Source organism: Macaca nemestrina, chromosome 12, assembly GCF_043159975.1.
Source record: "Macaca nemestrina isolate mMacNem1 chromosome 12, mMacNem.hap1, whole genome shotgun sequence".
Classification (NCBI taxonomy): Eukaryota; Metazoa; Chordata; class Mammalia; order Primates; family Cercopithecidae; genus Macaca; species Macaca nemestrina.
Window position 1 is genome coordinate 93,696,246 of NC_092136.1, and position 15,754 is coordinate 93,711,999.

General features: G+C 45.1%; 1 protein-coding gene across 2 annotated transcripts in view; it reads left to right on the forward strand.

Moving 5' to 3' along the window:
- The first annotated feature begins 11,191 nt into the window (after positions 1–11,191).
- LOC105484347 (mediator complex subunit 17) overlaps positions 11,192–15,754 on the forward strand; it is a 30,449-nt gene continuing 25,886 nt past the window's right edge. The window contains exons 1-2 of one of the 2 annotated variants that reach the window (XM_011745872.2): positions 11,192–11,677; positions 14,581–14,747. In XM_011745872.2, the coding sequence (XP_011744174.2) occupies positions 11,428–11,677; positions 14,581–14,747 (417 nt within the window). In that variant the 5' untranslated portion in view covers positions 11,192–11,427. The remainder of the gene's footprint in view (positions 11,678–14,580; positions 14,748–15,754) is intronic. The other variant, XM_011745871.2, reaches the window with a different exon arrangement.

A 15,754-nucleotide genomic window follows, 5' to 3' on the forward strand; every position in this document is an offset into this window, starting at 1 on the left:
TCTCAGTGTCTTATCTTTTTGGTGGTTAACCTTTTCTGGTTATTTGATGAGATTCCTAGAAAGGGGAATCACTGCTTTTTTTCTTTTTCTTTTTTTCTTTTTTTTGGAAAGAAGCTTCCCTACTCACAAAAGAATGTTCCAGAGTCCTTCCAGATGCTTCAGGAAAGGAAGAAGGTCAGAGAGATGGGGAAGCAGAGGAAGGTCAGAGAGATCTGTTGGTTCTGAGGCTTATTTCTGAGACCTTTTAATATTCCTTAATTCAAAGCACTCAGCATGGCAAAGTGCCATGTTTTACAATTTCGTTTTCTAAGCCCTAACTTAGGTGAAAAAATAATTGAAATAAAATAGAACAAATCCTATCAGTATTGCCCTATATTGTTTCTTGTTTGTTTTTTGTTTTTTGAGATGGAGTTGCCCAGGCTGGAGTGCAATGGTGCAATCTTGGCTCACTGCAATCTCTGCCTCCCAGGTTCAAGTGATTCTCCTGCCTTGGCCTCTGGAGTAGCTGGGACTACAGGCACACACCACCAGGCCTAGCTAATTTTTGTATTTTTAGTAGAGATGGGGTTTTGCCATGTTGGCCAGGATGGTCTCGAATTCCTGACCTCAAGTAATCTGCCTGCCTCCACCTCCCAAAGTTCTTGGATTACAGGCATGAGCCACCGTACCCAGCCAGTATTGCCCTATATTGTACTGTACACTGTTAAATTAAGTTTAGCCTAAAGCTGCCTCCTTACATATTTTAAGTTGGCCTAAAGGTTTCTCCATACCTAGTGAAATGTAATCTAACTGGATGTGTAAATGGATTTGTGAAAGGAAAATAAATCTTGGAACCCTAAAATCACTAAGCCGAAAGAAAAGTCAAGCTGGGAAATATGTCAGACACCTGCCTCCCATTTTATTCCTAAATAAGGTAGCTACATAGATAAAAAGCTATATACCTCCCTCACAATTGTCCACAGTACTTTGTGGACAAAGGACAGACAGAACTCAAAGTCATCCCTCTGAGGCTCACCTGAGACAAATGCATATCTGATTGCTTTCTCTGCCCTCCTGTTTATGTAAAAACAATATGCACATTCACTGAGCCAAACTAAATTGTGTATTAAGTAGAAGTCTGATTCAAGGACTCAAAAGAATGCAACCTTTTCCTTTTACCTCTTTATCTGCTTCTAACCTGAATGTCCCCACATAGAGTTGTCCCGCCTTATCTGACGGAACCAGTGTATATCTTACACAGATTAATTGATGTCTCATATCTCCCTAAAATGTACAAAACCAACATGTGCTCTGACCATCCTGGGCACATGTCGTCAGGACCTCCTGAGGCTGTGTCACAGGGCATCCTTAACCTTGGAAAATTAAACTTTCTAAATTGACTGAGACCTGTCTCAGATATTTTGGGTTCACAGACTGTAACCTACTCTTGTAACAAGTAGCCAAGTCTCAACCAATCACAGCAGCCATACTCCAGCCACTCACAGGTGGCCAACTGTTTGAACCACCTTCAAATAAGGCAAATGCTAAGCTGTAACCAATCCAACTGTTCCTGTACCTCCCTTCCATTTTGTGTAAGCCATTTTCCTTTTTCTGTCCTTAAATCCTCTCCAACCATCTGGCAGCACTGGAGTCACTTCTGGACCTATTCTGTTCTGGGGGTTGCCCAATTCAAGAATTGTTCTTTGCTCAATTAAGCTCTGTTTAATTTGTCTAAAATTTTTCTTTTGACAACACATTAGAGGAAATCGAATATCATAAACACAAGAGAAATTTACTAAAGAACACATGGGCCAGGCACAGTGGCTCACAACTGTAATCCCAGCACTCTGGGAGGCTGAGGTGGGCAGATCTGTTGAACCCAGGAGTTTGAGATCAGCCTGGGCAACATGGAGAAACTCTGTCTCTACCTAAAACACAAAAAAATAGCCAGGTGTGCTAGTGCATGCCTGCAGTCCCAGCTACTTAGAAGGCTCAGGCTGGAGGATCGCTTGAGCCCAGGAAGCAGAGGCTGCAATGAGCTGAGATCCTGCCTTTGCACTGGGTGACCAGAATGACACCTTGTGTGATGGTTGATATTGTCAACTTGATTGGATTGAAAGATGCAAAGTACTATTCCTCAATGTGTCTGTGAGGGTGTTGCCAAAGGAGATTAACATTTGAGTCAGTGGCCTGGGAAAGGCAGACTCACCCTCAATGTGGGTGGGCACCATCCAATCAACTGCCAGTGCAGCTAGAAAAAAAAGCAGGCAGAAGGTGGGAGAAGCCGACTTGCTGAGTCTTCCAGGCTGTATGTGTCTCCCATGATGGATACTTCCTGCCCTCAAACATCAGACTCCAAATTCTTCAGCTTTTGGACTCTTGGACTTATACCAGTGGTTTTCCAGGGGCTCTTGGGCCTTTGGCCACAGGCTGAAGGATGCACTGTCGGCTTCCCTACTTTCAAGGTTTTGGGAGTCAGACTGACTTCATTGCCCCTCAGCTTGCAGATGGCCTATTATGGGACTTCACCTTGTGATTGTGTGAGTCAATACTCCCCTTCATATATACATCTATCCTATTTAAAAACTCCCCTTCATATGTACATCTATCCTATTCTGTCTCTCTAGAAACTCTAATACACCTCATCTCAAAAAAAAAAATACATGAATTTGAACTTCTGGTGCTGGCCAAGATGGAATAAGCATTGCCCAGCACCAAGACTTAGCACAACAGCCTGTTTCCCATACAATTACAAAATATAAAACTTTGCATGAAAAACAAAAAGCATCCCTTTCAGAACACTTGAAAATTAAACAATGGGCTGGACATGGCGGCTAATGCCAGTAGGCCCAGCACTTTGGAAGGCCCACGTGGAAGGATTGCTTAAGCCCAGGAGTTTTGTTATGGGATGTTTGGGGTGTCACTTTTCTGGCTGGAAACCTGTGGCTGGTAGTGCCTTTGCTTGAGCTTTGCTCCCATGTCTCCAAGAAAGACTGTGAGTCAGGCATGGAGAGGTGAGGGCTGTCTGAGCAAACAAGGGATCCAGCTACTGCACAGTCAGACATGCTGGCTGGACCAGGTGCACCACAAGCTGCTTCCCCAGCTGGCACTAGGGAATGCAGTGGTGCCCGGAAGCTTGGAGACATCAGGAACCGCAGGCCCCAAAGAGGGAGTCACAACCCTGGCTCAGGGAGTTTCCAGGTCTGGCCTCCCCAAAGGGCTGCAGCTCTTCTTCTCTCCACCCACAATGTGGTGAGCAAGGGGCATGTTTCAGCCCTGTTTGTGTTACAGCTCTTTAAGTCTTGCCTTTCAACGAGTCCGAAGTTATTGTCTTGCAACCAGGAAGAATGAGGTATGCAGACAAGTGAAAGGTGAGCAAGATGAAAAGGAGCTTCAATGAGCATTAGAAGAGCTCAGAGGAGACCTGCAGTGGGCAGCTCCTTTCCATAGACAGGGTGTCCTGATGAGTGTTCAGCTCCTAGCAGAGAGGGTAGCTCCTCTCTGCAGGCAGGTCATCCCAGCAATTGTTCGTTCTCAGCAGAGAGAGTAGCTCCTCTCTGCAGGCAGGTCATCCCAGCAATTGTTCGTTCTCAGCAGAAAGAGTAGCTCCTCTCTGCAGCTGGCTGTCTCATCACCTGTAGCTCTCACCAGAGAGGAGGCTCTAGAGTTGGTGGTTCCTCTCTGTAGGCAGGTTGTCCTGTTATCTCTCTGTCCTCTGCTTTGTTCTGGCTGAGCCTGGGGCTTTTATGGGCCTCAGAGAGGAAGAAGTGTGCACTCATTGGTCCAAGGGTGGCCATGGATGGGCCAAGAAAAGGCACCACAAGTCTTCACTCTGGTTCCCAGGACTGGCAGTTTGGCCCCCAGCATTCAGGCCCTCTCTGGCCTGAAGGTGGGGCCTCACCGGGGACCCACATTTTTCTGCCCAGAAGCCTGTCTGCCTCCTGCCGCTGTCCATGGTGCCCAGGCTGCTCAAGCCAAGGGGCACCTGTAGGCCAGTGCTGAACCACCCTCAGCGCCCACCTCGGCTACCCTACTATGCTTGTTGGTGCCCAAAGTCTGGAGGGGCCAAGGCAGCCGGGGGCTGGCATGTCAGCACTGCCCCTAGTGTGTGCACACCTGGCTGGGCTGTGACAGCACCCCAGCTGGGCCCTATGTTGCTCTCAGATCAGAGCAGGTGCCAACAGCAGAGAGAAGCCAGGCAGTGGGAGCAGTCACTTCTGAGACAATGGGGTTGGGGTACTTCCCAGGCCTCCAAGAGTACAGAGAGGCCCAGGTCTGGGGGTGTGGGGCATGCAGGGTGCCTGCCTGCTCCCGACCCCCAAGAACACAGGTAGGCCTGAGTCCACAGCCCTGACTTGGGCAGCTGCAGTTGCACCTGGGGTGGGGGTGGGGGTGGGGGATGGGCGCTGCTGCCTGCTCGCAGCTCCCACCAGTTCTGTGGAGCATGAAGCCCCAGCCAGGTCCCCTGCAGTCTGGGACAGGAGCTCCAGGTCCTTGCTAGTCCCAGGCCAGCATCAGGGCAGGGGTTGCTGTGAGCTCCCCACATGGCCCTGGCACTCAAGGGTGACCTGGGGCTCCCCTCTGTCCAGCTCATGGCCCTTCCCTGGTTGGGGGGGCTCCTGGGACCAGATCACTCCAGCCTGGGTGACAGAGCAAGACTCTGCCTTGAAAAAAATAAAGTAAAATAAAAATAAAGATTATGCAATTGTGCAACATCTCATCTCACAGAAGAATGGCAGAGTTTAGATTATTGCACCTAAAGATTGTAATATGAGGTCCAGAAAAAAGAACTTCATAAGTAGTCTGATGACAGAATAATGTTGAGTGTGGTGCCAGTTTTGAAGTGCTTTGACAGAATGTGGAACTGACAGGAAATTCCCATCACTATTTCTCTGGTGGCTCTTACTAACAAAGCAGTGGAAAGTTATTGCCCTCATGCAAGGGGGCAATGCTTTAGCAAAAAGGTGCAGTTGCTGACTATAGTAGCCTATAGGTCTGTTTTGGGCTCCCTGTTTTTATGTCAGAATGTCTAAGGTGTTTCCCTGATTTTCAAAAACAAACTATGAAAATGGAATATTATAACTTGGGGGTCCCACCCTGGGGCATCTCTAAGGCCCTTTTTAATCCCTTTCAATGTTAACTGATTTTCTTTAGTCCAATGCAGGGTGTCTGGCTTGTTTTGTTTTAAAAGAATACATATGCTAGCTGTGGTGGCGTATGCCTGTAATCTCAGAACCTTGGGAGGCCTAGATGGGAGGATCCCTTGAGGCCAGGAGTTTGAGACCAGCTGCAGTAAGTTGTAACTGTGCCACTCTACTCCAGTCTGGACAACAGAGAATGACCCTGTCTCTTAAAAAAAAAAAGTTAAAATCAGGAACCCATTGGACAGACCAGAAAACAAAGTGGGGAACATACTCTATCAAAGATGAGGTATGGCATGGGCCAAACAATTTGCCTATATTCTCTGTTGAATTACAGTAATCTTTTTTTTTTTTTTTTTGGAGACAGAGTCTCGCTCTGCCACCCAGAATGCAGCGGTGCATTCTCAGCTCACTGCAAACTCTGCCTCCTGGGCTCATGTCATCCTCCCACCTCAGCCTCCTGCATAGTTGGGACCACAGGAGCATGCCACCATGCCCAGCTAATTTTTGTATTTTTTGTAGAGATGGGGTTTCACCATGTTGCCCAGGTTGGTCTTGAACTCCTGGGCTCAAGTGATCCATCCACCTTAGCCTCCAAAAGTGCTAGGATTACAGGCAGGAGCCACCGCACCCACCCTCACAGTAATCATTTTTAACCTATGTACATGATCTAATTCATTGGAGCCCTGATAAAATAGTTGCTTGGGGAAAACAATATTTTTGGAACTCTTTCTGACTATAACTCATAAGGTATACAATTTCTGCCCTATCTGCCCAAAATGTAATCCAGAGAAACCTTTTACACAGTTCCCAAGGATATTTTCCTTTACTCGAAGACCACTTGGAAGTATAGCAATTAGATTTTGTTAAGCTGACAGAGTCACAAGGATACAAGTTTTAGTGATTTGCACATTTCTCATTGAGTAGAAGCATTTCCATGCCAAAGAGCGACCTCCTTAGCAGTAAGTAAAATTCTTTTTTTTTTTTTTTTTTTGAGGGAGTCTCGCTGTGTCGCCCCCGCTGGGGTGCAGTGGCGCGATCTCGGCTTACTGCAAGCTCTGCTTCCTGGGTTCACGCCATTCTCCTGCCTCAGCCTCCGAGTAGCTGGGACTACAGGCGCCCGCCACCACGCCCAGCTAGTTTTTTGTATTTTTGGTAGAGACGGGGTTTCACCATGTTAGCTAGGGATGGTCTCGATCTCCTGACCTCATGATCCACCCGCCTCAGCCTCCCAAAGTGCTGGGATTACAGGCTTGAGCCACCGTGCCCAGCCAGCAGTAAGTAAAATTCTTATAGAAAAGATTATTCCAACTCAGGGAGTTCCTCTAGAACTCAATAGAGACTGAGGTACTCATTTTATTGGACAGAATTCAGTCAGTATGTAGAATTTGGTCCATCCTCCAGCACTTTAATTGTGTTTATCATTCCCAATTATCTGGATTGGTGGGGCATACATATGGAATAATTAAGACTCAGCTGGGCTGGGCGCAGTGGCTCATATCTGTAATCCCAGCACTTTGGGAGGGCGAGGGCAGGAAGATGGCTTGAGCCCAGGAGCTCCAGACCTTGCGCCTGGGAGCTCCAGACCAGCCTGGGCAACATAGTGAGATCCTGTCCTTACAAAAAGAAAACACTAAATTGACAAAAAATAACACAAGTCTTTTTTTTTTTTTTTTTTTTGAGATGGAGTCTCTCTCTGTCACCAGGCTAGAATACAGTGGTGCGATCTTGGCTCACTGCAACCTCCGCCTCTCGGGTTCAAGCGATTCTCCTGCCTCAGCCTCCCGAGTAGCTGGGACTATAGGTGCCCAGTATTACACCCGGCTAATTTTTGTATTTTTAGTAGAGAAGGGGTTTCACCACATTGGCCAGGCTGGTCTCAAACTCCTGACCTTGTGATCCACCCACCTCGGCCTCCCAGAGTTCTGGGATTACAGGCTTGGGCCACTGTGCCCGGCCAATAACAAATTTTTAAGATCCCAAGGCCAGTTGGCTTTGTTTAACCCAAGATCAACCCCTTTAGAAAACATCAGTTGTACCCATTTGAAATAATAACTCACATACCTATGAATCTGTCCCAGGAAATGGTAACTCCTTAACTGTAAGGGGAGACATACTCCTTTGTCATTCTAACTTTATGAGACAATTAACTAAAATTATTACCTAGTGAAAGATTATTTCCTAGTGGGCTCCAGGGATATGAAAAATTCAAGACCCACAATTTTCATCCAGGAGATTGTATCTACTGGAAACAACATCCTTTAAAGGACTCTCTCCAACCAAGTGGAAGGGCTCTTACCAAGTGCTTCTTAGTAACCCTTTTGCTATTATATTAGAAGGAATAGACTCCTGGCTGGGTGTGGTGGCTCACGACTGTAAATTCCAGCACTTTGGGAGGCCAAGGCGGATGGATTGCCTGAGCTCAGGAGTTCACCATCCTGGGCAGCATGGCATGACCGCATCTCTACTAAAAATACAAAAATTAGCCGGGTGTGGTGGTGGGCACCTGCCTGTAATCCCAGCTACTGGGGATGCTGAAGCAGGAGAATTACTTGAACTCAGGAGGCACAGGCTGCAGTGAGCTGAGATTGCATCACTGCACTCCAGCCTGGATGACAGAATGAGACTCCATCTCAAAAAAACAAAAAACAAAAACTGGAATAGACTCCTGGATCCACATTTCTCATCTGAAGAAGGCTCCATCTCCTGAGGGACTGTTTCCCCAGAAGGTGATCTCTGTTTCAAAATAAGTCAATGACAGGTCTAGAACAAGATAACATCTGATGTAGGTGGCTAAAACCCAAGTCTCCAAACCAGGGCTGTATCTAAACAAATGCTTAATATTAGCAAATGTTAATACATGGGGAAGACTTTCCTTTACAAGCTCCCATTAAACTTCTTTCTTTTTGTCCTTAGTTTTCATGTATTGGCACTACTATCATTAACTATTGCCCATAAAGCAAATCTCTTTTTGCAATGGGCTTAGGACTATGCTAATAGATTATTTTTTAAAATGCTGGTTGAATATGTGGTCTCGTGCCCCTTTCCAGTAGTTTTGGCTTTCCTGGTGGGTATCTTCTCTCCAAGGAGAGAAATATATTGCTCCAAGAAGAGAAGATATTGCATAGAATATCAGAAATATATTTGTGTTAAACAGTCATGGTGCTTGACACTAGAATGATGAAGGATAAAGTACGTCACTATCTTATTAATAATACTTCACAGGCCAGGCACAGTATCTCACGCCTATAATCCCTGCACTTTGGGAAGCCAAGGCAGGCGGATCGACTGAGCTCAGGAGTTTGAGATCAGCTTGGCCAGCAAGGTGAGACCCTGTCTCGACTAAAAATACAAAAATTAATCAGTTGTGGTGGTGTGCACCTGTAGTCCCAGCTACTCAGGAGGCTAAGGCAGGAGAACCTAGGAGGTGGAGGTTTCAGTGAGCCAAGATCACACCACTGCACTCCAGCCTGGATGACAGAGCAAGACTCCGTCTCAACAAAACAAAACAAAACAAAAAAAACCTTTACAGAGTAAAAGGCATGGAAGGAGCTTCTTAGTAAAAGAAACTAGTTGTTAACTTTAATGCTGGCACTGCTCCAACTAAGTAATGAAACAATGACACCGCCCCAATTAAGAGATAAGACACCTTGATTTCAGAATGGTATAACACAAATTTGGGATGGTTTTATCTGGCTTACCCCTCCTTCTGTCAGCTCAGTCACCTTGCCCTTGCCTCCTCAACCCCCGACCTTTTTTTTTTTTGAGACAGAGTCTCACTCTGTTGCCCAGGCTGGAGTGCAGTGGTGAGATCTTGGCTCACTGTAATCTCTGCCTCCTGAGTTCAAGTGATTCTCCTGCCTCAGCCTTCTGAGTACCTGAGATTACAGGCATGCACCACCACGACCAGCTAGTTTTTGTATTTTTAGTAGAGACAGGGTTTCACCCTGTTGGCAACACTGGTCTCGAATTCCTGACCTCAGGTGATCCACCTACCTCATTCTCCCAAAGTGGAGGATTATAGGCATGAACCACCGTGCCCAGCCACTTTGCCCCTTTATGTTGGGAACAGAGAAATCATACCAAAGATATCTGGCCCAAAAGCACTGGAGATATGGGATGGATACCCAAAGAACTATGTATTCACACCATTATATTACAAAGTACTGACTGGCATGCCATTGAATATATTTATTGATTAGCTCCAAATGGAACATTTTGGCTATGTGGCACTAACCTATGGCCATGGTTACTTCCAGGATAGTTAGGATGATGTTCTTCAGGTTATGCTTAACCATATGGTCGAGTAGTTCGTACTTTGCCAAAACCTGCACATTTTCCTTATTTATGATCTCATTGGGTTCATTCTGTGTTCCATTGGTATGATCATTTAGCTTCCATCTTCATACCACAACTGAGTGTTGAAGATGTTATTTGGCATATAGAGGTCCTAACCAATTATACCCAAACTATAGCTACATGGGTATTCCATTATTAAACAATAAAGTTACTCTTATGGAAAAGGCTATATTACAAAACCATATGACTTTTGACATACTCACTGAAGCCCAGGGACGAACCTGCACTATCATAAAAACTGTGTGTTATGTCTGTATCCCAGATGAATCAGATAATGTGACTATGTTAATGGATAATATGAAAACCTCAACAACTAAACTTTCAGATTCAATACATCTTTAAACAACTGGCTAAGCAGCTAGTTTTGATCTTGAAGACTTGGTGGCAAAAGCTGTTACTTATTCTGGGAATCATGTTCATTTGTTGTTGTCTTGTTTTTGTCTGCACGGCTGTTAGACTGCCACTGTGCCTGGCTATTAATCAGATTTTAAAATAAAGTTTAAAAATTTTTTTTTACAAATTTACACGAAAAGCAAGTACTGTTCTCAAACATGATTGTGCGACAGACAGTGCAGCTTGCCAGAAATAGGTTTCTCTCATGAAAATTCAAACCCCTCCGCACACGGCCATCTGCTTTCTTCTTCAGCAGGGACTAACACCAGGGCAACTGTATTTCCCTAAATACCTTAGGAAAGTAGTTCAAAACCTAGATATATCTTGGTCAGAACAAAACCTGGTCAACACTCACGATAAACAGTATATATAATTCCTTAAATGAAATATAGAGGTTTGTAATATAAGATAATCCATCTTTTTCTGTGGATTTCCTACTAATGAAATACATTCTTGGAGACCCAAAGACTGAAGTTATACCACTTCTTCTTAATCTTTTAAATATTATTTGTAGGCCAGGCATGGTGACACACTCCTATAGTCCCAGCTACTCAGGAGGCTAAGGCAGGAGCACCCTTTGAGCCCAGGAGCTCCAGCCTGTAGTGTGCTGCTAGCACTTGTGAATAACCACTGCACTCAGCCTGGGCAACACAGCGGGACCCCATCACTAATAAAAAAGTGAGATCAACATTATTTATTGTTACTCGGGCATAAAATAAATATTCAGTACTTATTACATGCCAGGGCCTATTATGTCTGCTGCAAATATTGGCTGTCATAGAGTTATAACATGAAACCAAATAATTAGTATAATTTTAAGTGGTGATAAGCACAATTGTTTCCCCCAAGCCATGCCGTTAATTTCTAACTCTTCAGATAGTCTTTAAAAAGTTTCTTACTAATTAAAAAAAACTTTCGTTTTGAGAAGGGATCCCACTCTGTTGCCTAGGCAGTGGTGAGATCTCGGCTTACTGCAGCTTCCATCTCCTGGGCTCAAGCGATCCTCCCGCCTCAGCCACCCGCGTAGCTGGGACCACAGGCGCGCGCCATCAGATCTCAGTTCTCTCAACAGGACTCTCATTGCTAAGATACAAGCATCCATTAATTTCTTTTTCCTTGACTCTTTTCGCCTCTGTAGGCTTTCTTTCCTCATCCGCTTTTTAAACAAAGGCAGGCTTAAAAACAGAGAGCCAGTCTCGGCTCCTGAACCGGTCTTTGCCTCCCGCTGCCGGCCACGCCTCTTATGGGCCGGGAAGTTTACCCCACCCTGCATGGTGATTCACCGGAAGCGCTCTCGGGAGTCCAGGAGCTTCCGCGCCTGCCCAGTTTTGCTCCGAAAGACGCCGGGAGGGGAGCTTGCAGTGCGTTCTGGGAAAGTTGCTGGGCCAGCTCTTTTGTTTCCAGCCTGAGCGTTGCTTTCGGTTTCCCGAGGGTCTTCTGAGGCACCGCGGCTCCGGCGTGCTGGGTTCCCGGCTCTTCGCTGGGAGGCCTCCTCTCCGTACCTCGTTTTTTGGCTTGTGTGGGGGTCCTCCCACCGCTGGCCGACGCCGCCAGCATGTCCGGGGTGCGCGCAGTGCGCATCAGCATCGAATCGGCCTGCGAGAAGCAGGTCCATGAGGTGGGCCTCGATGGCACCGAGACGTACCTGCCGCCGCTCTCCATGTCGCAGAATCTGGCGCGTCTAGCCCAGCGGATCGACTTCAGCCAGGGTTCGGGCTCCGAGGAGGAGGAGGCGGCGGGGACCGAGGGCGACGCGCAGGACTGGCCGGGCGCCGGGTCCAGCGCAGACCAGGACGACGAGGAAGGTAAAGCCTGCATCCGCTGCCCGAGTCCTCCGGTCTGGGTCCCAGCACCCGCCCGGGTGGCTGCCCTCCTCCTCTTCCTCGGTGGGGGAGATCCTGTGCGTGCGAGAACTTTTGAGTGTCCCACGAGTGGAAGCGTAAGGATACTGGTCGTCATCTTTTTGTTGCTGCCGGACAAGTTAGGACACGACTTGACGCAGTACTCCTGCGGGTCTCCTTGAGTGGGAGCGTTTGAGACACTGTCAAACGGTGAAATGTTTAAATGAATGCTTCTCTGTAGAAGGCCTTTAATGTGGCCCACTTAGTGGCTAAGAGTCTTAGATCGGGGCTCTGCCCCTTGCCTGCTGCGTGACCTTTGGCGAGTTACTTTGCATCCTTGTTCGGTGTGGATGATGATAGTAGCACCTACAGAAAAGAAGTCAGTGTTGACTGGAATGTGTGACGAGGTCCAAGAGGTAGGCGGGTCCAGATCCTGTAGAGCCCAGTAGGCCATGATAAACGTTTGACTAATGTTGAGACCACTGCAAACTTTCGCAGGATAAGTAGAGACATGATTTTGTTAAAGGTTACTCTAGATGCTTTCCAGTAAATGAATTATAGGGAAAGCAAAACTGGAAGGAAGGGGGCTGGTTAGGAGGGAAGTGAAGAAACAATGAGTGGGTTTCAGATTCTCATTATTGTCAAGGATTTTTGAAAAAAAAAATCACAATTCTTAATTTAATTATGCAGCAGACTCGGTGTAAATGGGAATTTAAAGATGTTTTTTCAGGGCAGTGCTGTTAGGATTATTAGGAGTCCATTTGCAGAAAAACGTAAATACTACTTTATACCTCACACAAAAATTATTTCCACAATAATTTTTGAGGATTGAGGTGCCAAATGAAGAAAGCAAAACAAAGTGTTAAATAATGAAAGAATAGTTGTATTATTCTGGGAGTAGGATAGATCTTCTTAATTTAGGAAATAACGAGACAGGCATGGTAGCTCACACCTGTAGTCCCAACATTTTGGGAGTCCAAGATGGAAGGATCGCTGGAGCCCAGGAGTTCAAGACCAGCCTGAGCAACATAGGGAGCTCCTGTCTCTACAAATTAAAAAACATTTGCTGGGCGTGGCGGTGCACGTCTGTGGTCCCAGCTACTGGGGAGGCTGAAGGAGGAGAATGGATTGAGCCAGTGAGATCAAGGCTGCAGTGAGCTATGATTGTGCCACCGCACTCCAGCCTGGGTAATAGAACAAGACCCTAACAGCCACACACACAACCACACACTCACCCACCTACTTTACAAACGATAGATATATTACTTACATAAAATTTAAAAACAATGGGAAAAGATGCCATAAGCAAAGTAAAAAGATAAATGACAGACTGGGAGAAGTTCTACCCATATAATACACATTTAGTTGATATCTTCTGTATTCAAAAAGTCCCTTCAAACTGAAAAGAAAATGATGACCCTGGAAAAATGGGCCAAAGATATAAATAGCTCATAGAGGAGAGACTTCAGATACCAATAAACAAAACATAGACTCAATCTCATTAGTAGGGGCTGGGAAATTAAAACATGATGAAGATACTCTTTCCATGCACAAAATTGGCAGAAATTGAAAAGATTTTTAATATTCACGGTTAGGAATGTGAACTGATAGTGATTTTGAAAGACAATCTGGCAGTTTAGTATGTGCCAAAATTTAATTTTAACTTTTGTTTGTTTGTTTTGTTTTTTTTGAGACGGAGTCTTGCTCTGCCGCCGACTGGATTGCAGTGGTGCGATCTCCGCTCATTGCAACCCCTGCATCCTGGATTCCAAGGATTCTTCCACCTCAGCTTCCCTAGTATCTGGGACTATAGACGTGCGGCACCCTGCCCGGCTAATTTTTGTATTTTTGGTAGAGATAGGGTTTCACCATGTTGGCCAGGCTGGTCTTAAAGACATGATCTCAGGTGATCCACCCTGCCTCAGCCTCCCAGAGCGCTGGGATTACAGGCCTGAGCCACTGTGCCCAGCCGAAACTTTTAAATGTGTATCTTCTTTGATTCACTATTACCACATCTAAAAATTGAACCTGCAAAAAAGGTGCACGTATACAGGGTATATATTCAAGGTGTTTACCACTGCTAGCATTGTTGGAAGCAATCTACGTGTCCATTAAATACAAATGGTTAAACATACCATACATCCATGTTCCAGAATATCATACAGTGTTAAAAGAATTAGGTAGACTTATAAGTGCTAACATGGAAGTGTCTCTAGGAAATATTAAGTGAGGGCGGGGCAAAAAGCAAGTAATAGAAAATTGGAAATAGATGTATGTAAGTGCATAGAAAAACCTTTGAAAGAGTATACTCTGTCTGTTAATAGTGGTTACCTCTCAGGAGGGGAGAGAATCAGGGGTGGGGAATGAAGGAAAACTTTCACTTTCTACCCTCTAATTCTTTATCTTGTGAACTCTTTATGGTGAATGTTCATGTATTTAATAACAATATGTTTTTTTAATGGTTAAAAGGAAGATATGCTAATAGTGGCTGGCATTACAGGTCATTTTCGTTTTGTACCTTTCTGTATTTTGGAAAATGTATACAATTGTAAATTCAAGTTCTAAAAACTGTAAGAAGATTATTAAAAAGGTTTACATAAATTTGGAAAGATACTTGAGTCTATAATGTTGTAATGATAAATTTAACCTGTGAAAATAGATGTCATTCATTTTGCAATTGTAGGAATGCTAATGTGAATGTTAACAAAGATATAAGAAAGGGTGGAGGGGATGGGATAAGTAAGAGAACAATTTGAAATTAAATTTATTATTTCTCCTTTTAGTACTTTTTAAAACTAAGTGAGCTGTCTGCCATTCAATGTAATGAATACTTCTGTATTTCTTTTTTTCTCTCTCTCTCTTTTTAGGAGTGGTAAAATTTCAACCTTCCCTTTGGCCTTGGGACTCAGTGAGGAACAATTTGAGAAGTGCCCTGACAGAAATGTGTGTTCTCTATGACGTTCTCAGTATTGTTAGAGATAAAAAATTTATGACTCTTGATCCTGTCTCTCAGGATGCACTTCCTCCAAAACAGGTATTTGTTGACTTTAATTGAATAATAAAATTTTATTTATTAAATCCCAGGACCCTTTTTTGGCTTTGTGCATATTGTTCCATTTTCCTTTCATGCAAAATTAAGTCCAGATGAAGATTTAAAGACTAACTGGTCTAAAACAAAACCATACAACTGCATTTCCTTTATTTTTGTGTTATATACCTATGATTCTTGGAAGAGTTAAGGTTCGTTAAGAATGTAATACTTTTAAGGCCAGGCGTGGTGACTCACGCCTGTAATCCCAGCACTTTGGGAGGCCGAGGTGGGCACATCACGAGGTCAGGAGATCGAGACCACCCTGGCTAAAACCGTGAAACCCTGTCTCTACTAAAAATAACAAAATTTAGCCAGGCATGGTGGCGGGCACCTGTAGCCCCAGATACTCAGGAGGTGGAGGCAGGAGAATTGCTTGAACCCAGGAGGCGGAGGTTGCAGTGAGCCGAGATTGCGCCACTGCGCTCCAGCCTGGGTGACGGAGACTCCGTTTCAAAAAAAAAAAAAAAGAAGTAATACTTTAAAGGTTACCAAATCTTAACAAATTCTTATAGCCTGGATCCTTGGTCTTTTTAAAAATAAGTGAGCTGTCTGCCATTCAATGTGATATATACTTCTGTATTTTTTTTTCTCTCTCTCTCAAGGATATTGTAATATATCCTTGGTCTGTGATATATTACACAAAAATGTGATGATATAATGGCTTTGGAATCAGGTAGACCTGGATTCAAGTCCTGCCTCTGCCTTCATTAACTGTGTGACCTTGGCCGGGCGCGGTGGCTCAAGCCTGTAATCCCAGCACTTTGGGAGGCCGAGGCGGGCGGATCACAAGGTCAGGAGATCGAGACCATCCTGGCTAACACGGTGAAACCCCGTCTCTACTAAAAACACACACAAAAAAACTAGCCGGGCGAGGTGGCGGGCACCTGTAGTCCCAGCTACTCGGGAGGCTGAGGCAGGAGAATGGCGTAAACCCAGGAGGCGGAGCTTGC